Below are 23,727 nucleotides of genomic sequence, written 5' to 3'. Positions count from 1 at the left end.
ATTCCATTTAAAGTTCATGTACCAATACAACCTAATCTCCTGAATTTCCTTCTAAAGATGACAGCAGTGTGTTAGCAATGTGATTTTGATTTTTTTTGAACAGTTAATTTAGTTACTATAAGGCTTAAAGCTGAACTGTTGTTTAAGTGGTTTGCTGGATTGGCGCCTAAATCCTGTCTGTCAGTCCAGACAGAAGACGTAAGTCATCCTATCAACAGATGGAGACAGAATAAAAGACAAAGCTCTTGCAAGATCAGTTCCCTACAAAAGGGACTGGAGAGCTCACTGTGATCAGTCAAAAATTTCCCAAGCAATCACATTACAGAGGAACAGTTGCTTCATTATGGCTAACAGTGAATAATGCTTTCTTTTTACAGCATGTGGATTTAAGTGCTCCAAAACCCAAATGCTTACACAAACTATCTTGAAATTATTTCTGCTCATATACAGCAATTTCTACTCCTCTGAGGAAGTAATGCCTTAAAAAATAATAACAATTAAAAAAAAAGACAAGTGCTTGCATCTCTACTCTAAAATTGTCTGACACCTCTAAGAAAGAAGAGTTTTACAGCACACGTTAAATACAGTTCATTGCCTTGACAGAAACTAAAATCTGATTCCATTTATGTGAATACCTTGTCCTATAAATTTTAGAAGTTTCAGAAATGTTTCTACAAGTTTCAGCCATCCCTGAAACCAAGACTATAACCCGAAAGGTCACTGGATAAGCACGAGAACAAATTCAGCATGATGATACCACATGCCTGTATGAAGACGGATGTTTGAGTTTGCTTTCCTCAGAAAAAGAGTTTTGTAACTATATCCCGTTTGTGCTTCTTCCCTGCGGATGTAAATCCCCACAATGAATGCAAGAAACCTCAACAAAGATAATCCTATGAGTTTTGTTGGAAGGAAAAGATTAATAGAGAAAGACACTGAAGAAAAGGATGTGATAACTTACTAGACAGAAATACCATATATGTGAGATGTAGAGTAAGGTCATGACAACTGCACGAAAAAAAAAAAGTTTGGTTGGAACCTATTGTTTCTTAAACACCAGTATCAACCAGTTTAGAGACTTAAATGAGTAGGAAAGCAGACTGCTGTACTGCTGGTATTCTATCTAACTATCTGTGCTTTTGGGAAGCATTCTTGTAAATTACTGGTACTCTCATTATTTTCAGAAAAAAGAATACACTGAATACATACATAAATGAGAATGACTGGTAGGCAGGCTTATCTTTAGGGGGTATGTACAATTTACCAGTTTTGTGAGAGATTATAAAATTGTTTTATATAATCTTCACCATTCTGCCAACTTTGTTTTAGTTACAGAAACTTTTGTTTCATTATCTTTACATATCTTAAAATTTTTTTACTGAAACTTAAGTATCTTGTTAAGAACAATGCAGTTAAAATGTAATCAACCTATTCTAAAAAATAAGTTACCTACTATTGAAGGGAACTGGCTTCAGAGTGGTTGCCTAGGAAACAAAGTCAATTGGCAGAAATCTGATCATCTGATAAGGGGCTCATCAAGAACTGAACTGACAGAGGCTCTGATGATCTACAGAAGAAAAGGAACTTGGCAACTGGATCATCTCTATCCTTCTCATATAAAAGAAATCATAGTAGCCTCTATGAAGAATGCTGCTTTCTTGAATGTACACAGAGTGTGAGGACTTCCAAAAGGAAAGTGAGCCAGCACTGCAGTAGTGTGGAGTGGTGAGGTGACCTTGGACAGATGCCAGGTACCCAATCACAATGCTCTACCACTCCCCTCCTCAGTAGGACCGAGGGAGAAAACAAGATGAAGAAAAACTTGTCAAGATAAAGGCAGTTTAATAAAGCAAAAGGAAAGAAAACTGCAAGATTTATTCTCAACTTCCCACCAGCATGGAATGTTCAATCATTTTCAAGGAAGTAGGGCTTGAGTATGTGTAGCGGTTGCTTTGGAGGACAAACCTTGTAAGCATGGATGCCCACACTCTTCCTTTCTCTTAGCTTGTATTGCTGAGCAGACATCACACAATATGGAATATCCTTTTGGTCAGTTTGGGCCGGCTGCCCTGGTTATGTCCCCTCCAAAGGTCTTGCCCACCCCTAGTGGTGGTGCCTACTGGTGACAGGTGAACGTTGGAGAGACAGCACTACGCTGGTGGAGCACTGCTCAGCAGCAGCCAAAATGTTGGCGTGTTATCAACACCTTCTAGCTACCAATGCAAAGCACAGCACTGTGAGGGCTGCTCCGGGGAAAACTGATTCCATCTCAGCTGGCCCCAATACATGTTCAGTACTTTTCCCTGGTGAAAGAATGGATAATTAAATGGAAGCAGCATTTATTCAGATTTTCTGCATGTTTAGACATTTACTTGTTTGTTCCTGCCATGAGCCTCATGGTAAATCTGCAAACTCTCACTTTCAATGGTATTCCAGGGAAAACTACTTTTCTATGAACTACATCCCAGAGGCAAAGAACCGAACTAGTAATCTCCAAAGAAGCTGCACACCATAGCAAGGTTTGAATCACAAATGTGAATGTAAGATTCCAACAGAGGAACAGTGCTTGGGCTCCTTCCTCATATTGAGCCTCAAACATCTGAGAACTTGGCTATCTCTTTACTTGCAAAACAGAGTCTGATAATGGGCCTGAATTTTGGGTGACACTGTTCCTTAGATTTAGACTCCTAGCATTGTCCCTGGTACAGTTTTGGCCCAAGAAAGGTGGCACTTTCCTTGACAAATGGCTGGGCAGAGGGCACAGATAAGTAGAGGTAGGGACAATCCCAGACAGTACCTTGTGTGTGGGAGGGAGGGAATTAAAAATACTTTAATTGTATTAACATAACCCATGACACAGCAGTTGACCACCAAGCCAGAGACTAACTCCTTTGTTTAATTTTTATCAATTATTAGTACAGATGTATCCCTGGTGCCCCCAATTATTTAGTTACTAGCTAAGAGAGACACATGGCCTAATACTAACAAATTAATGCTTCTCTGCATAGTCTCTACCAAACACCTGTGATCAGTCAGGTAGCAAAGGTTAACTAGAACAAAAAGAGAACATGATTATCTTTCTGAATTGTCCAACTTCAAGGCATTCCCTCTCCACACTACCTGCTCTCCTCATGGTAAGGTTCCTATAATACCTTACATATCCTTACAGCTTTGGGAGGCAAAGCTAGATAACATGGAAGTGGGAGAAGAACAGAGAAGCACAGTAAGTGAGATAGTGTATGTATTAGGGAGAGTTCAGAACATAGTGAAGCTGAAACCATAATACCATTGAAAGCTCAACAAAACTGGTATTTGTTACCAAGAGGTGGCCAACAAAACGAACAAACCCAAAAGACAGGAATGAGGAGAGAAATAAGCCCTCAGTATGACTCCCTCAGTCACTCAGTTGTTGTTTATAAAGTTATCTTACCGACCCCAAATGCCTAGAATTACCCACAGCAGAAGCTGCATCCTCGGGGAGTCGGCAGGTTCACACGTAGTGGGCATCCCCGCAAAACAAAGGCAACACTGTCCTTGATGTGAAGCTAGCAACCCCCCAAAAACGAGCTATCTGCTTTTAGACAATTAACTGGATGACCTCAACCTAGGCAGGTGTGGCCAGCACCACCCAGCTAGAGGCCCACCATCCCATCCCCCGTCATGCAAGTAATATTTCTTCTGCGCGTGCGTGGCTTTCCCTGTGCCTGCGTACTGCACCCGGGGGAGTCTTTTCCAAATGAGACTAGGGGTTTACTTCATCAATATAGTCTTCAATTTCTCCTTCAAGCGACCTTGGAGGACAATTAGCCAATCATAAAACAGCAATTAACAGTTTATACAAGAACTCTCTTCAAAGATGAAGTTCCCATTTTATCAGTGCTTGTTTTCTCATAACTTGGTAGGGAAAGAACAAAACTTTTAAAGGTGGCTGGGCCAAACACAGACCAAAAGTATCAGCATCATTAAACCCTGATACAGTGCAATATAGGATGAAGAATATATGGGTTTGTTTTCAGAGAGAAGAGTAAGAATAACAGGGAATGAGCAAAAGACAAGGGCAGCAGGGATGGAGAACTTCATAAGTCCCAAACTATTTGCTTCTGCAAGTGCCAAGGCCTCACACAACTTTGCTTGTCCAGAGGTTATGAGGCTCTTCTTTTGCACCCATGTAAACTGAATCCATGGACTCTCTTGAAGTAGAGACAGGAACCGTGACTATCCCATGTAAACTGGAATCTGAACAGACTCTTAAAAGGCAGAGAGCTACTAACACACAGACTGTGCATCACGCCGTGAGTAAATGCTATGAAAAAGCGGTAGAGGAGACATTATCTGGCATCTGGAAACAGACTTCTTTTCCATTTTTAAACAAGGAAATGAAAATGCATTGCCAGCTTTGTGATCCAGAACATAATATGATTCTGCAGAGCACCCTTAAGTTTGTACTTATGGGTATATTTTGTTGGCAAATGCTATATGACTGCTTAAAGCAACTTCTTTGGGGCAGGGAGTGGTTGAAGACACCAGATCCACCAAACTGGTTTCCACTGACATAAAAAGAAGGCTTAACATCTGAGGACTTTCTGGAGACTGACTAACAAAACACCATTTTCTCTCACTCAGCTCCACGCAAAACTTCCCAAACAGTTGTAAATCTAATCATTAGCAACATTTAAACCAAAAAAGGTACCCTGGAAGATACTTGGAAAGACATACAGGATGTTGCCTTCTGAAGGCATCACCTGCATAAACTACAATAGCACCCACATTTACAGAACCCACATTTACATATAGTTAATAAAATACGAAACAGAACATGCTTTAATTGGTCCAAAAGCTTGTCTTCAACTTTACAGTGTATCAGAATAAGACATAAAACTAGTAAGTACAGACGCTCACAGTAAAATCTCTTCAGAAGCTCCTTCCTGCTAAGAAGCCTCAGTCTGTGCTGCCATCACGTGAAGGATCACCCATGTGCTCTCGATAAAATGCTGGCCTCACTGCTAAGTAGCATGTTCTATAGTAAAGTAATATTTAGTTGGGGGGGCGGGATTCTGTTTATTTTAAATAAATTTCTAAGGTAATTGAGTTCATTGCCTCTCAATTTGTTTCTTTGATGCCCTTTTTATTCAGTCAGAAAACTGTAATTATAAGCACACAATTTCTAAACATCTGTATCTGCAGAGCCTTTTCTATACCCATGGAACCACAATTCTTATCTTCTAAGTTCCTTCCTCATAAGGAAATTCAAGCTGCAGACAGTTTCATTGTTTATCCTTAGAGCCCTTTTATTTTTTGTCTTTATTTTGGTAGGATAAACAAACCCAGTCCTACTTAATCTAAAAGTACACTAGCCATTTATGTAATGAAAATATACAGAAGTCATAATAGGTCACGTTGAAAGTCCACCTTGTTTAGTATCCTCTAACAGTGACCAAAAAAGCTTCTCAGATGCCTGCAGCAAATTGAGGGTGCTGTTGAGGTGCATTACCTACAGTTCTCCTTCAGTTCCTGCCTTCATGTTTTTCACTCAGATGCATTCCCCATCCTCCTTTCTCTTTTCTTCCATTTTCCCTCCGAAGTCACTCAATTTTCCCCGGTGTATTTTCCTTCATTCCACTCCCTTCAGCACTAAAAAACTTTCTTTTTCTAGCTTATTTAAAATCCAAAAATGTGAGTCAAGTTTTTACAAATTTGATTTTGGATCCTACATATATCAATGTTTTCAGGTCTGCAAAAGTCTAGGAGAGCAATTTCTAACTTTTCATAAAGCTCTGACAAAATTCTAGGCACTAGGCAGTAAGTAAAAGATGCAGACTGTTTATACATAAATACAAGCACTGAACATCTGATTTTACAAACATACGTTGTGTGCAGTGGAATGCCAGACATGATGCAACTACACCCAAAAATCAAGACATTTTACTAAGTGTTATGAAGAACAGATTTACAGAAATGTTAAGCAGATCCTGGGGGCCTATTTAGGCAAGCTAGATGTATCAAAAGGACTACTAGGCACAAAGGTGTTCTTTCAGACTAGACCAGAGTTCAGTCCCCCCAACTGTGGATAATCCTTAAACAGATACGCCATTTAAAAAGTTTGTTCTTTGTTATGTTACTCACATGTATATTCAGAGTGTGACTACATCTGCACTGTAAACTGGGTTTATTTTTATTGCTAGAGGTATCCAGGATGGCATGCCTTCTACTGATAAGGATCGCTTGGCTATTTAAACAGTTGGGTACTTTCCCTTCCACCAAAGATTTACAAATTCTATATGAACTACAAAGGAAAAGCTGCAAGGAGGTTGTGAAAGTATATACAACCAATAAATCCTTAAAAAGAACAGTCAGTTATGAGTAAATACCTTTTCCTGTTTTGAGTGCCTGCCATGGGGGAGAAGAGCGAGTTCTTCTCACGCAGTCAGTGACGGTATCACAATGCACCCTTCAGGTACCATATACATTGATAAGACCCCTGATGAGCCTTTCTTCTCCAGCTGAACAGTCCCAGATCTCTCAGCTCTACTTCATACAAAGGACTCCCTTCATATATTAGTAGCTGGATTCTCTCCAGCTGTTTCATATCTCTTTTGCACTGGGGAGCCCAGAACGGGTCCCAGAAGTCCAGGTGTGGTGGAGCTTTTCATGATGTGCATGAACAGGGTGCTAGGTAATCTCATCTAGGCTCTCTTTTCCACAAAATATTGGGCCAGACAATCTTCTGAGGTCTTTCCCATCCTGAGCTGTTCTATGAACTTGGTGTCCACCAGGATACCAGGTCTTTTTCTGCAAAACTGCCTCCCAGCTGGACAGTCCCCAGTATATAATGTTGCCAGGGGTTGTTCCTCCCCAGATGCAGGACTTTGCACTCGTCTTTGTTAAACTTTGTTAAAAGCATCAAGTTCCTGTCAAACCATTTCCCCAGCCTATCGAAGTTCCTCCAAACAACCCTCTGGCATATCACCAATGGGTTGTTTATATCTCAACTGCCAGTTACCATTTTTTCTAAATTATTCAGAATTGTGGTCTCACAAACTGTGCATCAGGTCTCCTGGCAGAATCGCTGCGGAGCACTGGGCAAAGATACACATGGCTCTAGACCAAGTTTCGCAGGGCACAGCCAGATTCAGCAGCTTCATCTCAAAAAGGATAGCAGCTCCAGGGAAAGTTAAAGTGAACTAATGGTGATCCTGGGAATAAGGACGATGCAGCAGACCCTTGAGTCAGCTGCAAGGGACAAGGTGGTGCAAGGCCCACAAGGCAAAGGAGGGGAGTCAGATGTGGAGCTGCAGCAAATGAGAGATGCTGCAACGGATCTTCTCAGAGAAGGTTCATCTACACAATGCTTAGGAACCACTGCCTCAGAACACAAGCCCCTGCTACCATGATTCTTCCCCCGCAAGTGTTTAGTGATCAGTAAAACAAGAGTGCTAACTCTAACCCATAATTACCAATGTTAACAACGTTACTCTGTAGACTTTGGAAGAATAAACAACATCTAGTATTTTTGCCAAAGCAACTAACAGGAATTGGTTGTAGCTTTTGGCAAAATGAGAAAAATACATATTTTGTTTTGTCATTTACTCTCATAGAAATTAATTTTTCCACATGCCAATTAACATATGCATTTTTTATTAATCCTCCTATTCCTATTTCATTATACTATCCAGACCTTTTATGCACCCAGAAGGACATCAGAATTAGCTTTTTGTATTGTCTTTCATTAGTTGAATAGTAGGGAATATGCTTTTGTGGTTTTTGTTTTAAAGCAAGGGATTTCATCCTGACCCATAACTTAGCAGTTGAAAGGCACTCTGTCTTTTTAGATGAAGACTTGACCTTTACTGAGCCACTTAAGAGGACGTGTCCCTACTTTGCTCAGCTACCGCAGAATCTTCCATTCTATGGTGTCATATGAGGAACAAACAAGATAGATACAAACACAATCTGGAAATAAGCAATAGGTATGCCTCAAAGAAAAAAGAACTATAACAGCTCAATTTTTAAACACTATTTTCCTTTTAGAAAAAATAATACAGATAGCAAATTACTTGCAGACAGATAAAAGAGATATAAAATAAAGTAGTAAGCCTCTAGTCAGTCCTATTTCTCAACTATAGAACTTTTCAAAAGCATGCAAATAATTGAAAAACTAGTAATATGGATGTCCTGAAATTATTTCAGAAATTGTAGAGGATTATATCATAAGGAACACCGTAAGAAAAGACAAAAACAAACGGAGTGAAAACTATAATCAGCTCTATAACTGATACCACTGATATGAGAAAGGATAATCAGCAGAAAGGCAACAAAATTTGCAAAAATATGTTGACAAATAGGCCAGCTACACTCTGAGTCATCCTAGAGATCGCCAAATAACAATTCTTCTATAAACACTATTACACATATAGTTCATTTCTTATGACAACTCCAGTGATAAAAAGAAGATAATATTCTTATTTATACAGGCTACTAATGAAGAACTTCATGCACATGTTAAACAGTATGGCTTAAAAGAATAATCCAGGCTGATTTAAAGTCTCTATCCTTATCCTTTTTATTCTTCAATCTTTGCACCTTCTGCATAATAGAGAAAATATTACCAATATCGATTTGTGGCAGGGCATCTTTAAGCAACTACACAACTGATAGCCTAATGCTAACCATGAAAAATACCTAAAATACTAGCCTAAGTATATTTGAGTCTGTAAATCACACCATCTTCATCTTCCTAACCTGAATCTTGCATAAGTATTCCAATTTTAAACAAACAAACAAAAAATTAAATCCTTTGTTACTACAGCTCTACCTCGACTGAATTGGCATTCCTTCCCATTCTAGCATTACAATTCAATGTAATAAGGATTCAATTAGTAATAAGGACTCTCAAGACCTAGATCTCCCAGATTTGGAGATCAATGACCTTGACCTGAAACTTATGACTAGAGTGGAAAGACTCTCTTTGGAGTACGCAGTAAAAATGTGCCTAACTCCACTGTCTCTTCCACCAGCGAAGAGATCAGAGATAACTGCTACCTGTTAATATTTTATTTAGAAGTCTATAAAAAGTTCTAAAGAAAACAATTCTTCATTCCCAATGTTCTTTCAGTATTCCCTAACCCTATACAAAACCGGGCACCTTCTTGGAAGGGCACGTGTCATTCTTTCTTTGGAAAACTCTGGAGAAAGCTCTACCTGTGAAAGATTTCCCAACTCTCAGTTGTTTCTTTCTTAAATTAGTGGTCCAAAGAGCAAGTGAAACTGAGGCAGAAATAGAGAAAGATTAGTTAGAAGTAGATTAATTTCCTGTTTCCCTGTCTTTATGAGAACTCCAGAAGTCATCAATATATAGAAGAAAAAAATCCTGAAAAAAAGTCTGGAGAATCAGCTAAATTATACAACAAACTAATATCCACACCACGTAATTAATTTCAAAAAATCATTCAGAGCAGCAAAGAATAGGTGTTCCCTTCAGGAAAGAAACTTCTCCGTAGGGATCCTTTTCTTTGAAGAGAAAAGGAATGTATATTTTGGGCACAGATGTGAAGGTAGTTTAAGCAATCAAACAGATGTACTTTCCAGTGGTTCCCTCCAGCCCATCCTATTCTATGAATCTATGATTTACTCGTCCCCTACTGCTATCATTTGCTACTGAAATATTCCAAAACTCTAAAAAGCACAAGAAACAGAAAGTAGTGTCACGGAAGCAGTTGATGAATACATGTCAAGGATACTGCCAAAGAGGCATTTATAAGGAGAGCAATGGTGAGAGAAAACAGCGTACAGTATATCTTCTTTACAGCAACTGCTAAACCTTTTGTAGCTATTTACAGAAATCACGTATTAAAAGAAGTGTAGAACAGGCCACTTGGGAATGAACTCTTTGCCACCAAACTTTTCCTCACTGAAGGCACCTGCGTTTCTAAAGAGTCCTGGAATAACATGATAAGCCTTCTGAATTTTGAGAAATTGGAGTAGGAAAAAAACAAACATTTTTTCTCACCAGGGAAACTGTTGCTCTTCATCAGCAAATCTGCCGTCACTGTTGACACTTCTGTTGAAATATATGAATGCGGAAAACATTTTAGAAGTTTCATTTCTATAGCAATCATAATAGATGGCAAGGCACAATGGCTGGAAGAAGATGTAAACAAAACTTAGCTTCTTTATGATTGTCAGAAATCATTTCTTGCTTTCCTAAGGCAACATGTCAATAAATTCAATCTGCTTCAATTAATATACCTATTCTATTACAACTAGATGGTTATTTGCAAAACAGAATTGCAAACGAAATGACAAATAATTTTTCGCCTCAAAAAGTCCTTCTCTCTTGCTGGAATAAAATACTTCCCTTCTGTTCTCTTTAAAATAAATGTGATAGCATTAATGGCAGGGATCTGCCATGCCATTTTGGCATGCTCTACTGTTTCATCATTAGCAGGGAACCAGCTTTATTAGAAAAGCTATTTTGGTCCATATACAGGAACTGTTGGGAAAGGGGAGTAAGGAGTCTCAAACACCTTCTCCTATAAGAAGTGTACTATTTTTACAATCCACTTGCTTAATTCCAGCAAGGATTTTAAATCACTGGGATACAGAATGGAGGCTGACACAACTGCTTCATATCGAGAATGTCAGGACTCTAGGTAATAAAAGATTTCACATTCTTTTAAGCCTTCATCCTATTACTCCCAAATACAACATACTTTAAATAGAAAATATCTTGTAACTTCATACAAGATGCCTTAAGTATTTACGACACAGAACCAGATGCAACCTAATCCTAGCAATCATCTAGTATCTGTAAGCATGTTCTGCTGAGAAAGCATGCCAAAACACTCTTACTGAAATGAGCCCTCTGTGGTTCTGGAGCCTTTTATATACCACTACTGTGAAGACCAAACTCAACAAACTATATAGAAGGCTAGGTTTGTGGTACCATTCAACTGCCCTGTCAGGTGAAGAATGACATCTCTGAACTCAGACAAGGACACAGATCAAGGTCTGCCTGACTCGTGTGGTATCACACACAAATACTGGACGAACGTGTTCATTGGTGTAAGTCTCAGCAATGAGTTAGAAAGTATGAGAGCAGCTGAGATTATCTACAGCCTTTCCATCATACGATAGTATGAACTGCTTGGGCTGATACAGATGAGGGATCTTTGTCCTCTGCTAAAGGGAAAGTACTTTGTATTATTCTTGAGCATATTGCAGCTCTGCAGTTATGTCTGGTACTCTAAGCCATAAGAGCACCTAAATAGTGTCAGGCAGCATTGCTTAGGCAGCATTGGCATAAACCATCTCTCACTCAAGCACACAGAAAGCATGCACAATCCATAGGAGAGGTAAAAACGGACTATTCAAAAACACAGATCTTGCATGCAACACAGAATGATGGAGGAATATTATATTACTCTTCTGTTTTGGAGAAAACTAGTCAGAACAATATTGGAAAACAAATTTTTTGTATTATCCTAAGGCCAGTAACCTGAGATCTAATTTAAGTGATGCATGAGATTCATGACTGCAGAAAGCACCAGTAACAAAAACCCAAGCTCAAAAACTTGCAGAGCTCTCAAACTTATAAAGAGAAACATATAATTTTGAACACACAGAGAGCATGTCTAATAGGTTAACTGTTCAATTATATCTGCAAGTTTTAAAATTATGACTCAGAAGGAAGGTCATTCTTTCCAATGAATAAAAGTATCAACTGACTCCTTTTCTATTAGAGACACTTGGATATCATCAACTGAAAGAGGAATCCAAACTGAAAGTAGGACTGAAAACAGTAGGATGGACATTCCACAAAAGGAACTACTCATTTCAACTGCAATACTAAAGTACTTCTCACCACACCTTTACTAAATAAAACTCAAACTACAGTCATTTATGTAGTATGATAATCCATACAGTCTCTATCTAAGAAGTTTTCGGATCACTGATTTCAGAAAATTATTTTGCACTGAAGCATTCTCCTCGGTACTTTCCTTTCTTTCACCTACATAGTTCATTGCTAGGCTTATTTTCTCATTCTCCGTCCCTCCATACTCATGAAGCTTTTTCTTTGCTAACAAAAGTCTTCAGTCTTTCAGATTCTGTCTTTTTTTAAAATTCTGCTTACAGTTTAATATAAAAAAGAGTGCTATGATAGCTCTGCTATGTATCATTTGCTGTAACAGCCTCAATGGACAACATTATTTAGTGCTGTCATCAAGTTAGTAAATTAAAGGCCTTTCATTTTATAAAATTAAGAATATAATCTTTAATATGAAAGATACTAAAGAATATCCAAGGAAATAGATTTTTCCTAAACATACAGACATGCTAGAAAGAAGATATCTACTGGCAAATACTTATCTGTAAGAGTGAACAAGTATTTATAAGGATGTGTTCTTGAAAATAAAGTGGGTTTCGTTCTTTGTTCTTGAGATTGACAGATCTGACAATGTTATTAGCACAAAATGGTTGTTCATCCAACTACTAAAGCAGCAACTGATACACCTACTGAGCAAAGTGCTCAGTAGGAGGGACTATTCCTCCCTCTGCAAGAATTCAAGTTGGAATCAAAAGAAAAGCAATTTATTTAATTGTGAATTAAAGAATGGATATAATAATGTAAGTTCAGTAAAAATAGACTGCATGCACATAAATCTCATTAATTTCTTATACCTGTTCAGTCGTCTAAAAAAAAAAGAAAAAAATAAACCAAAAACTCAAAGCCACAAAAAATTTTGCCTCTATTGCCAATGAGTTTAAGCCTGTTTTTGGTGTATAATCACTATTTCCCCCATACCAGAACTGAAAAGGGCTCTACTCATCTGTTGAGCTAAGAGAAAAACGTATAGCACCTTAAAACAGGACTGAACTGCAAAAGTAAGCACACTGAATTTACACCTGAGTATTCTACATGCAATGATTAGAAGATTTAGTTTTGAAATGTTGATGATCAAACAAAATAAAAGTTATTTATTTTTTTTACAAGTTAGTCTTTTGAGTGCAAAGATTTCCTATGAGAAGAAATGTAAATTTTTCTAATAATCTAAACATATTTTCATTTTAAAGAATATATAGTGTTACCTTCAAATTCCATCAGTTTTGAACATTTTGATACTTGCATAACTGAACATTTAGGAAGAGGGTTGTGTGGAAGATGCATATTACCATCGTTGACCAATACTGACCTTTCTCCTCTCAGCTGAAATGAAAATTTTCCTGATGTCCCTTCCATGAAGTCTTCACTCTCCGATATGCTGATACACTCATTATAAATTAATTCTCTACTTTTATCATTAACTGGTGTGTACAACCTTTGCTCTGCTAAGTAGTTATTATTACTTCTGCCAAGATTATTCATCATCATAGCTGGTTCCTCAGAATCTAGTTTCTCTTTGTCTGAAATAGTCAAAAAGAATACATTTTGTAGAAGGGTCCTTACACAATACACACACACAACAGAGCTCAAAATTAATTACTGTTTGTCATGTTACATTATCAAAATTTGCTTGTACCAATTTAAAAGGAAAGAAAGCTTAAGACTTTTAAGAGTAAAGTAATCAACGTCTTCTTATGAGCAGCATTTCTTTAAGTCTTTCAATTTTGGGTTTTAACATCTCAATATTTCATCTTTTTTTATTTCCTTTTCACAGATAAGTGGATTTCACCTTGTGAAAAAAAGTGATTGTTTTTCAGGATCTGAATATTACGCAGGAACTTAAGAAGAAGATAGCTGTTAATCTCGTACCTTGGTATGTACAGTGATAAGAATCTCCACAAAAAACCCTCACGTAAACATTTGCATGATCCCCAAAGGGGAGAAGAGACCAACTCAGGCTATAACTACATTAGGTTCTCAACTTCTTCAACTACAAATATCAATTTATTAAGGCTAATGGATTAAACTACATATAGGGGGACATTATATAAAGATATATTTATAGAGTAAGTACATAATAATAAAGCTTACTACTTTTTGTTAAGACTTATTTTGCAATAAGGTAAAAAGTGAGATATTCAGTTTATCATGTAAAGTAACAATCCCAGACAATGTAAGAATTGTCATTATTACAGGTGAGTCTTCATTAAAGACAGAGTCCCAGCATATTTCATTATGAGTTAACATGCAGGAAGTCAAGATGCCTCTCATCTGCAAGAAAATTACTTCTAAATCCCACATTTAGCAACCTTTATTAAGTCTCCACTAAAGAAACTCTTAATAGCAAATACGATGTAGTTGGAGGCCTGTCAAGACATATCATTCCTTTTTATTCCTCCTTTTATGCTCAGTAATCCATCAGGGAATCTCCTTAGATGAATGGCATCTCATTATCTCTTTAAACGTGTCACCATTTAATGTTAATTTTACCCATTGAAGAAAACTTTCAGTAAAATTCCACTACTTGTAAACCTATAGGAAAAAGAGGCATCTGAGTAGCTTTCAACTCACTTTCAGAGGCAAAGGCCAGCATCATTTTTGGAAACCACAGTTTCAAAACTGCCTTAAAGTTGTTTTAATACTTTCAAGATTTACACTGAAAGGACCTTTAATATAATAATTCATGTAATTAACAATATTAAAACCCATCATGCAGTTATTTTTCTAGCAAATAGTAATACGTATCAAAACATTCTTACTCTGATCTGGAAGAACCACTTTAGCAGAAAATAAACTTCCCAGAGAACTTGTTCTATATAAGCATGCTCGAGCAGTGCTGACTTTTCTAACCTCTGCAGCCTCAGCAGGAGGTTTTGGAAGGAAAACAGAAGAATCTTCATCTTTTGCAGAAGTGATTAATACTGGTTTCTGTGACAAAGATAAAGAAGACTTTTAAATAAAAGCACAGATAATTTCATTTTCATACAAGCAAAAATTAAAAAAAAATAGAAACCCACATGATTTATAACAAAGGGCTAAGTTCAGAATAGAACAGAAATTACATAGGCTTACTCATTAAGAAATTTTCATATCCAGAATCCAATGATATCATTCCACCAAACAACCAGATGTCTATACCATTATCACCATAGAAAGCCATTAAAAGCCAACACTCAGGGTGCAGAGAACAAAAACCAGCTGGAGCAGAAAAGCTAAGAATTATTTATTCCTCTTAAATGCTCATTTAATTACATCTGCAACATGCTTATTTATCAAAGAAAATGCGCCAAAGACTTGTGCTAGCAAATCTAGAGCTCCATCTATTCTTTGATTTGTATTTGAGCACTAAAATAGTATTTCCAAAACACTTTGAATGTGTTCATGTGTACTACTTCCTATCACACTGAGACAAATCATGCAGATCCAGAATGGAAGTACAAGTTTTATTTATACCAGTGTCTTGCATCTTAGAGGATGTGACCAGCCCCCTGAACCTCTCATACAAAACACCTGATGTGCCCTTTCCCTACATAAAAGCACTGACCTGTAATATCAAGATTGTCTACTAATTTCCTCATAATAAAGAATCTACTAGAAAGCCTCCAGCCAATCCTTCTGAGCTCTCAACACTATTAGCTGAAGATAGCCAAGAGGTGAGACCCACTCCCCATAACCACTATGACTAAGTCCTTCATTTACAGTGTAGTGTCTTATATTTATTGGTAAAGCAAAAAAGGCAGTTTTTGCATTGGTCAATAGTTTTCTCTAATTTTTTTCCATTCTCACACATGAAATAAATGCAAATTTAACACCAGTACTTAAATACAACCGTAGATGTATTTAATCTAAATAGAAGTATGGTCAGAATTTTTTAACTTGATTGATATAAATACATTACCTTATCAAAATTACTTGGATTTCTTGGATTTTTTTCCCTTAATTTCCAAAAGAATGCTATATTTACATTACTGCCTTGAAGAAGTAATGTATACAGCAAGTATATTTTATTGATTTAGCATCCCTGTTCTCTCAGGTACTAAACAAATGATCGTGATTTAATCTTGTATTTAAAGATCAAATTAAAAAAACCCGAAACTTAAAAGAGCAGATACACTTATAAATTAAAAACAACTTGCAATTTTCCCAGAAAGTGAAAAGAGGTTCTCCAAGTACCTCTGTTTGTTTAGAAATAAACTACAATCATTACATTTTATGGAAGTGTAAGTAAAGCTGAAAGCACAACCACATATTTACTTTCAAATTACTGATCACAGAGACAGTGAATAGATGAGATTGGAAGGGATCTCTGGACATCCAATCCCTGTGGCTCAAGTAGGGCCACCTAAACTCAGGACCATGTCCAAGAAGCTTTTGAAGATCCTCTGGGTAACCTGTGCCAGGGCTTCAACAACCTCACAGCCAGAAAAGTTGCAGTTTGTACCAACTGCCTGTGGTCGTGTCATGGAAAAGAGTCTGACCCCATCCTCTTTCCACCTGCCCTTCAGGTATTTCTACACGTGGATAAGATCCTCCCTAGTCTTCTCCAGGCTGAATGTTCCCATCTCTGTCCCTTCATCACCTTTGCGGCCCTCCATCAGACTCTCTCCACTAGCTCCATGTCTTCCTTGTACCAGGGAGCTCAGAGCTGGATACAGGACCCCAGGTGTGGCCTTACCAGTATTGAGTAGAGGAGAAAGATCATTTCCCTCAACTAGCTGGCAACACTCCTCCTAATGCAGCCCCAGATACCATCAGCCACCTTCTTAATGGCAAGGGTATGTTGTTGGCTCACATTGATGCTCGTGAACATTTTCTATTTTAGTAAACTTACACAAGAGAGCTGACTCAAGTATCTGTCTTCTGATTCTTGTTAATGTCACTTAGAATTATAATGCAACACAGCAGTATTTAAACAGTTTAAATTATTTTCAGGTCTCTTTTGGGGAAAAAATAACAAAACTGACTTTATAAGTCTCAGACTAAAATTGCAACAGGCCTCCATTTTCCCCCAACATCTTTAAATCATACCTTTTCCTAACATTACCGAGACACATATTTATGTCAGTACTGCATGAGTTATTTCCAGAGTACTCACATGATCCAGTGGACTAAGACGAACACCAGACACTGGTCTTGATTCAGCCAAATCAAAACTGGATGCATGAAGACTAACAAAGAAATGGAACATAATATGAATAAAGCAGACCCAGTGTTTTGCGATCCGTTGGTTCTTTTAATTTTATGTTTCATCCCTTTGCCAATGAATATGGGGAAAAGAAGGAAGAAAGGTAGAGTGACAAACTACTTCACACTATTCCTCTTCTTTCATGAATACTATTCATCTTTGATATCTGGGAATCCAGCACAATAAGGACGAATTACAAGATCACCTGCACACCTGCCATGATACAGTTTATTTTATACATCTATAACAATTCTCTAATGTAAGCCTAAATTCATGCACAAACCCAGCTGCCCAAGCTATTTCACACAAGCTGCTGAACATCTTGTGCAAGCATGACATGCTCCTTCCCACACAAAGAAGCAGCACAGAGAGAACAAGCATGGATGTCAACCAGAGGGACCTCATTACCTGATTACCAGGCTCTTGCCTTCTGTAAGGGCACAACACTATGCACTAAGGAGTATCGTATCAACTGAGTTCCCGAAGTCATGCTGCCATGAGAACAGCATGGACACTGACTGGCTTATATAGTCAAACACGTTTTGGCATTCTTTCTGGCATGCCTGACACCTAACATTACAAATACAGTTCATATCTCCTCCCTGCAGTCACTATAGAACGGTTACGTATGGAGAGCTAAAAGATGATGGAGAAAATGGTTGAAAACAGCTCACTACATAATTTTTTTTCTCTTGTCATAACAGACAGATCTATTGAGCTCTGTGAACTTTAGTACGTAATAAAATCCCACACAGAAATAATTCTGAAGTAGCATAAATTTTGGTTGAAAATGAGCATTTCAAACTTCAAGACCTACAATTTTACATTTAAAAGATCTGAGAATGCTCTAAAAAAGATCTAGCATACAGGTTATGTGGAAACAAGCAAGCTTTCACATGTTCTTGGAAAAAAGATGAAGACTATCTCAATTAAAAGCATTCAATTTAGAATTTCAGAAAAAGGTAAATAAGAGACCACTTTCTCATACTATTCTCCACATAGAAAACTAGTGTAATGACTGCCTCTGGCAGCTCTAATCCACAGGAACTTCCTGGACATATAGATTAACACCAACAGTAAGGATCATTAGAAGAAGGCAAAGGATGTGATTAGGAATACAGATTAACACAGGGAAAATAATCACCGGAAACATAATTACAGAATCAAATCTCTTGCTGCTAACGGATATTTGAAAAAATCTTAAAGCCACAGTACCTAAAAACTGAAGGGGGTCTATTTTGAGGACCTCGCAAGGATCCAGATCCAAAAAGTTTCCTTTGACCATCTGTAGGTGTAAATGGTCTTCGAGTTCCTACTGTTCGTAGAACATTTCTGGCTTCATCTATAATCTCAGAACAGGTCTTCTGCTTTGCCACTGAAAGCCAGTAGAATGGTTCTGCCTTTTTTGTATTTTCACTCTTTGAGGCTTGCATTCCTCTGCAAAGTACTGCACAGGAAGAACACTGGATAATATATGTGAAAGGCACAAAGTATTACGCTAGTTTTAAGCCACAAACTATTAATTCATCACTAGTTATGCCACCTCAATGTGGTTAAAAAGGACGTAATAACTAAATCCTAGACAGTGCCAAACTAGTGCAAAATAAAGCTCATTGATACTGCGTTCCCCCCTCTGTTCCCCAGTTCTATGGGAAAATACTGAAGAGCAGAAAGCATCTGCCATGGAGGACCCTTAGTTTTTTACAGGGAGCTAAAATACACCACCATGCTTCATGGGCCAAACGTGATCCTTCCCAATACCACAGAAAATCTGTTTCTTGACACTTGATTACTTAGGAAACATGACAGCCAAAACAAGAATTCAATAATATGCTGTAAAGAGACAGGATTTTTCCAGCTTAGGAAAAACCCAACATATATCATCAACCTTACCAAGGGCAGCTTCCTAATAAGTCAAAGAGGCATTACTATCAGTAACTGAAGCACAGTTATCAGCAATTGTTAAGCAGAGACAAAGAAGAACAAGCAATCCATTTTCTTCCTCTGAAAGAAATTATTCCTCAACCCACCCCCAAGCACATGAAAAGAAAGATAACACCAATGTAACACAAGCTGTCAACCCAAACTTCCAATCATTGTTCTGTCCTGCTGCCTCTTCTGGCAAATGCAGTGGTCAGCGAAAGACTTGCTCCAAACATCTCTCAAGCCTGGCAAACCCAATCGCTTATCATGGTGCAGTTCTCTGTAGATATCATCCTTGTCATTTTACAGCAAACTCATCCTGAGTCTTAAACCATCCAAAATTCCTCTTCTGCTTTTCAAACTTACCTAAAAAGAAAAACATGTTTCTGCACTGTGACTCAGACCATCTGGTAACTTCTATTCTCTCACATAGTTAATGACAATGAACTGACAGTAGACCAGACACCATCATCTTGGTTATTTCTAAACTACGGAGTAAAAAAAAAAACACAAAACTTATTTCTTTAATTTCTCAGTTCAGTTCTTCCTGGTTTGCATTTTTACTTTTCCAATCACTTTTTCTTCCTTTGACAGCCTCTACATTCTGGCACAGTGTCTTTCACTGATACACACCCAACTCTTAAAGCAGAACTACCCAACATACAACTGGATGTTAAGGAGAAGTGCACCAACTTCTTTCACTAAATGATGTGTAATTAAAAAAACCACAGGAACAGATCAGAAACCTGAGACTGTCAGGTTTTTTTGTTGTTGTTGTTGTTTTTTTTTTTTTACAATTTCTGATTACCATTAATATATTACTTATCTTCACTGTGAGAGGAGCCCTGAAGAAAAGATACAAGGACTCCCTGAAACAACATCTCAGCCTCAGCCATATTGATCAACATAACTGGTCTACTCTGGCCTCCAACTGGGAGGCCTGGAGACACACCATCTATAACGCAGCTGTCTCCTTCGAGAACACACGCAGGATCACTCTCGAGGAGAAAAGACAATGCAGAAAGAATCATGTCTTGCAGAATATACCATCTAAGGAGTCTTTCTGCTGTGCCTTTTGCAATCGGACATGTCTATCTCGTATTGGCCTCAGAAGCCACCAGCGTGCCTGTAACAAATGTGGACAGAGCCTTCCTAAATCTTCATTCGCGAAGCCCAGCCATGACAATGATGATCTTCACTGTGACTGAATTCAGTTCTCTATGCTCCCTACTCTCCCCTCTATTACAATGTGATTCAAAAAAAGTAAGGAATTCCACTGCAGCAGCCTGTTTGAAGCAGTTATCCAGTCAGTTTAGTAAGAACATGCAAATAATAGCTATTACTAGACATGATTTAAAGCACCAGCAATTTAAACACCAGCAACTTACCAATCACAACTGATACACTTTCAGCTTGGTGAAATTTTGAAGCAGAGAAATCACTATCAAAAACAAACGAGAACAAAGTTAATCAGAATGAAGTCTGCAACCCTTAACAGAGCGAGGTTTCCAGTACAGCCGTGAGACAACACGTCCAAAAGGAACTCCCCAAATAAGCAGCACCTGTGAAGTAAAAGCGGACCCAGCCCAAACCCGGCAAACAAGCCTCTCCTGGGAACGGAGCACTGCCAGCTGCCGGAAAACGGCACACGGGTTCTCCCTCTCCGTCCGCTTTTCCAAAGCCTCCAGCCCAACTTTCATATATGTTGGAAGGGACCCACAAGGATCACGGAGTCCAACTCTTAACTGAATGTCCCACACGGGATCCCCCATGGGGATCGAACCCACAATCTCGGTGCTACTAGCACCATGTCTAACCAACCGAGCTAATCTCAGGGCTAACTCGCCGCACAGCCCGGCGGGGAGGCATCCCCGGGCACAGCCACCGCCACCGCGGGGCCCCGGTCCCGCTCACCCTCCCGCCTCGCCGTTCCCATAGCAACAGTACACACCATGGCGCCGCTGGGACGGGGCCGAGACCGCAGTGGGGCCGACCCGGGAGCAGGACGGGGCTGGGGCCGGGGCCGGGGCCGGGGCCGGGGCCGGGGCCAGGCGGACCCCTCACTACCCTGTGCCGGCCGATGCCGCGGCGCCCGTGCCGCCGGTGCCCCCGCGCTGCCTCCGCCGCTCCCCGGGGGGGACCGGGGACCCCGAGGCGCACGCGCGAGCACCTGCGGGCGCCTGCGCGGCGCAGCCGCTGCCTGAGCAGGGCGGAGTCCGCGCATCCCAGAGATGTCTCTGCGTTCTGGGGGCGGGGTGCGGGAGGGATCGTGCTGCGGCGTTGGCCCGTAGGACGGTGGTTTTGTGGTGGAGGGCGCTTCTTCCCGGCCAGTCCTGCCTCACGTTTAGCGATAGCGTTTGGAAAAAGCCCAGGGTTCAGTTGGCAGAAGTTACTCGGTGTGACCTGTTGCCAGTTTAGGACTCTCTAAACACAGACAGGGGGCCCAGTTTAGAAAGGAGACATTGTTTATTCTGCACAGAGTGCAAGGTGAAAGTTTTCCCCAAACCAAGCACTCCAATTCTCGAAAATGTACAGAATCACAGAATCATGGCTAGGCTTTGTGAACAAAGATTTGGGAAGGGCTCTCCCTAATTTGTTACAAGCACACTGGTGGCTAAAAAGGCCAATACGAGATAGACACGTCCAATTGCAAAAGACACAGCAGGACTTCTTAAGTGGAATATTCTGCAAGATATGACTCTTCTGCGTTGTCTTTTCTCCTCAAGAGTGATCCTGCGTGCTTCTCAAAGGAAGCAGCAGCATTACAGATGGTGTGTCTCCAGACCTCCCGATTGGAGGCCAGAGTAGACCAGTTATGTTGATCAATATGGCCAAGGCTGAGATGTTGTTTCAAGGAGTCCTTGTATCTTCTCTTTGGGGCTCCTCTCTTGCGGCAGCCAGTGGCAAGTTCACCACAGAGCAGGATCTTAGGGAGGCGGTGGTCCTTCATCCTTGAGACGTGCCCTGCCCATCGCAGCTGTGTTCTCAGCAACATGGCCTCAATACTTGTGACTGCTGCTCGTTCTAGAACAGACGTATTGGTCACATAATCTGACCAGTGGATGTTTAGGATTGTGCGGAAGCAGCGCTGATGGAAGTGTTCTAGGAGATGCAGGTGGTGACAGTAGATGACCCATGATTCGGATCCCTATAAAAGAGTAGACAGCACAATGGCTCCGTAAACACTGATCTTTGTACTTTTCAAGTGTTTATTTTGCCATACTCTTTTATGGAGTTTTTTGAAAGCGCTATATGCCTTTGCTAACCTGTTGTCTATCTCTCCGTCAGTCTTACCATCCGAGGAGATGAGGCTGCCTAGGTAATTAAACTGCTGGACTGATTTGAGCTCTGATTCGCCGATATGGGAATGATGGAAGACTTCCTGAGGTGCAGGTTGATGGAGAACTTCTGTCTTCTTTAAGCTGACTTCCAGCCCAAAGAGCTCAGCAGCCTCAGCAAAGCAGGATGTTAAACACTGCAGAGCTGCTTCTGTGTAGGCAACAAGGGCGGTGTCATCAGCATAAAGCAGCTCCCGGACAAGATGATTTAAGGTCTTAGTCGCTTTAGGTTGAAAAGGCTTCCATCAGTACGGTATCAAATGTAGATACCATCTTCTTCATCGAGGTCTGCCGTGGCCCTTTGGAGCATCATGCTGAAAAAGATTGTGAATAGGGTTGGTGCAAGAACGCAGCCTTGTTTCACACCACTGGTAATTAGAAAGGGCTCAGAAAGTGAGTCGCCATATCTGACTTGGCCATGCTGATCCTCGTGAAGTGAGATGATCATTTTAAGGAACTTGAGGGGACATCCTAAACGTTCCAAAATGTGCTGTAGACCTTTTCTGCTCACAGTATCGAAAGACTTGGTGAGATCAACAAAGGTTACATAGAGACCTTTGTTCTGTTCCCTACACTTCTCTTGCAGTTGTCTGAGAAAGAATCATAGAATCAATTAGGTTGAAAAAGACCTCTGAGATCATCGAGTCCAATCTGTGACTGAACACCACCATGTCAACTAGACCATGGCATTAAGTGCTACATCCAGTCTTTCGTGAAACACCTCCAGGCACAGTGACTCCACCACCTCCATGGACAGCCCATTCCAATTACACTATACACGCACTTTAGCAAACAAAACCACTGCAGTTTATTGGCTGCTTCTCTTATTGATTCATATTCTACCTTCTATTGGTTAAATTATTCTCTTGCTTCTCATGCTAATTAGTCCACATGCTCAATCTTTCTCTTCTTTTGAGTCGGTGGCTTTCTTGAGTTGGTGGTCTGTGGTGGTCTCAATCTCCCACTGCTGGACCCAAGAGGCTGTGAAAGGGTATCAATCCCTTGCATTATAAGGGATCTATGGCCAGCCAGGTGACAAGAGACACAGCAGGACACAATAGACAGACAGGTGACACAGAAGGAGCCAACACAGAAAGACCCCAGACTATTCGATAAAAGCCCAGACGGTCCTTACTTCAGGGTCCCTCCTTCGAAGTTATGAGGACTGACAAGGCAAGACTGTTTCACAACCCCTTTCTCATTCTCTGTAACTCTCTGGGCAAATTGTTAACTATTTCTGACTCTTGAGGTGTCAGCATCATTGTGGTAACCTTCTGTCTGAGCTGATTCACACACTGGAAAGGGAGATATTGAAAGTTTTCCACAGTAAAAACCAGGGGTCACAGTCCTTGTATAGCAGCAGCCACAAACCCCCATCCCATCCTTGGGTCATTCTGGTC

At 39.7% G+C, this 23,727-nt stretch overlaps 1 protein-coding gene across 9 annotated transcripts in view; it reads right to left on the bottom strand.

Annotated features, from left to right (window-relative positions):
* Positions 1-20,974, bottom strand: part of ARMC2 (armadillo repeat containing 2) — a 76,081-nt gene extending 55,107 nt beyond the window's left edge. For 5 of the 9 annotated variants that reach the window (XM_027633909.1, XM_027633910.1, XM_027633911.1 and 2 more), the window contains exons 1-7: positions 20,811-20,902; positions 20,378-20,430; positions 19,356-19,472; positions 18,282-18,513; positions 16,977-17,049; positions 14,641-14,809; positions 13,191-13,401 (exon numbers count right to left, since the gene is read on the bottom strand). In XM_027633909.1, the coding sequence (XP_027489710.1) occupies positions 13,191-13,401; positions 14,641-14,809; positions 16,977-17,049; positions 18,282-18,513; positions 19,356-19,371 (701 nt within the window). In that variant the 5' untranslated portion in view covers positions 19,372-19,472; positions 20,378-20,430; positions 20,811-20,902. Of the gene's footprint in view, positions 1-13,190; positions 13,402-14,640; positions 14,810-16,976; positions 17,050-18,281; positions 18,530-19,355; positions 19,473-20,377; positions 20,431-20,810; positions 20,903-20,940 lie in introns of those variants that run through there. The other 4 variants (XM_027633914.1, XM_027633915.1, XM_027633916.1 and 1 more) reach the window with 4 other exon arrangements.
* Between the last annotated feature and the right edge of the window lie 2,753 nt (positions 20,975-23,727).

This window comes from Corapipo altera, unplaced genomic scaffold, assembly GCF_003945725.1.
Source record: "Corapipo altera isolate COAL_440 unplaced genomic scaffold, ASM394572v1 2b, whole genome shotgun sequence".
NCBI classification, from domain to species: domain Eukaryota; kingdom Metazoa; phylum Chordata; class Aves; order Passeriformes; family Pipridae; genus Corapipo; species Corapipo altera.
This window is presented reverse-complemented; position numbering and strand designations above follow the sequence as displayed.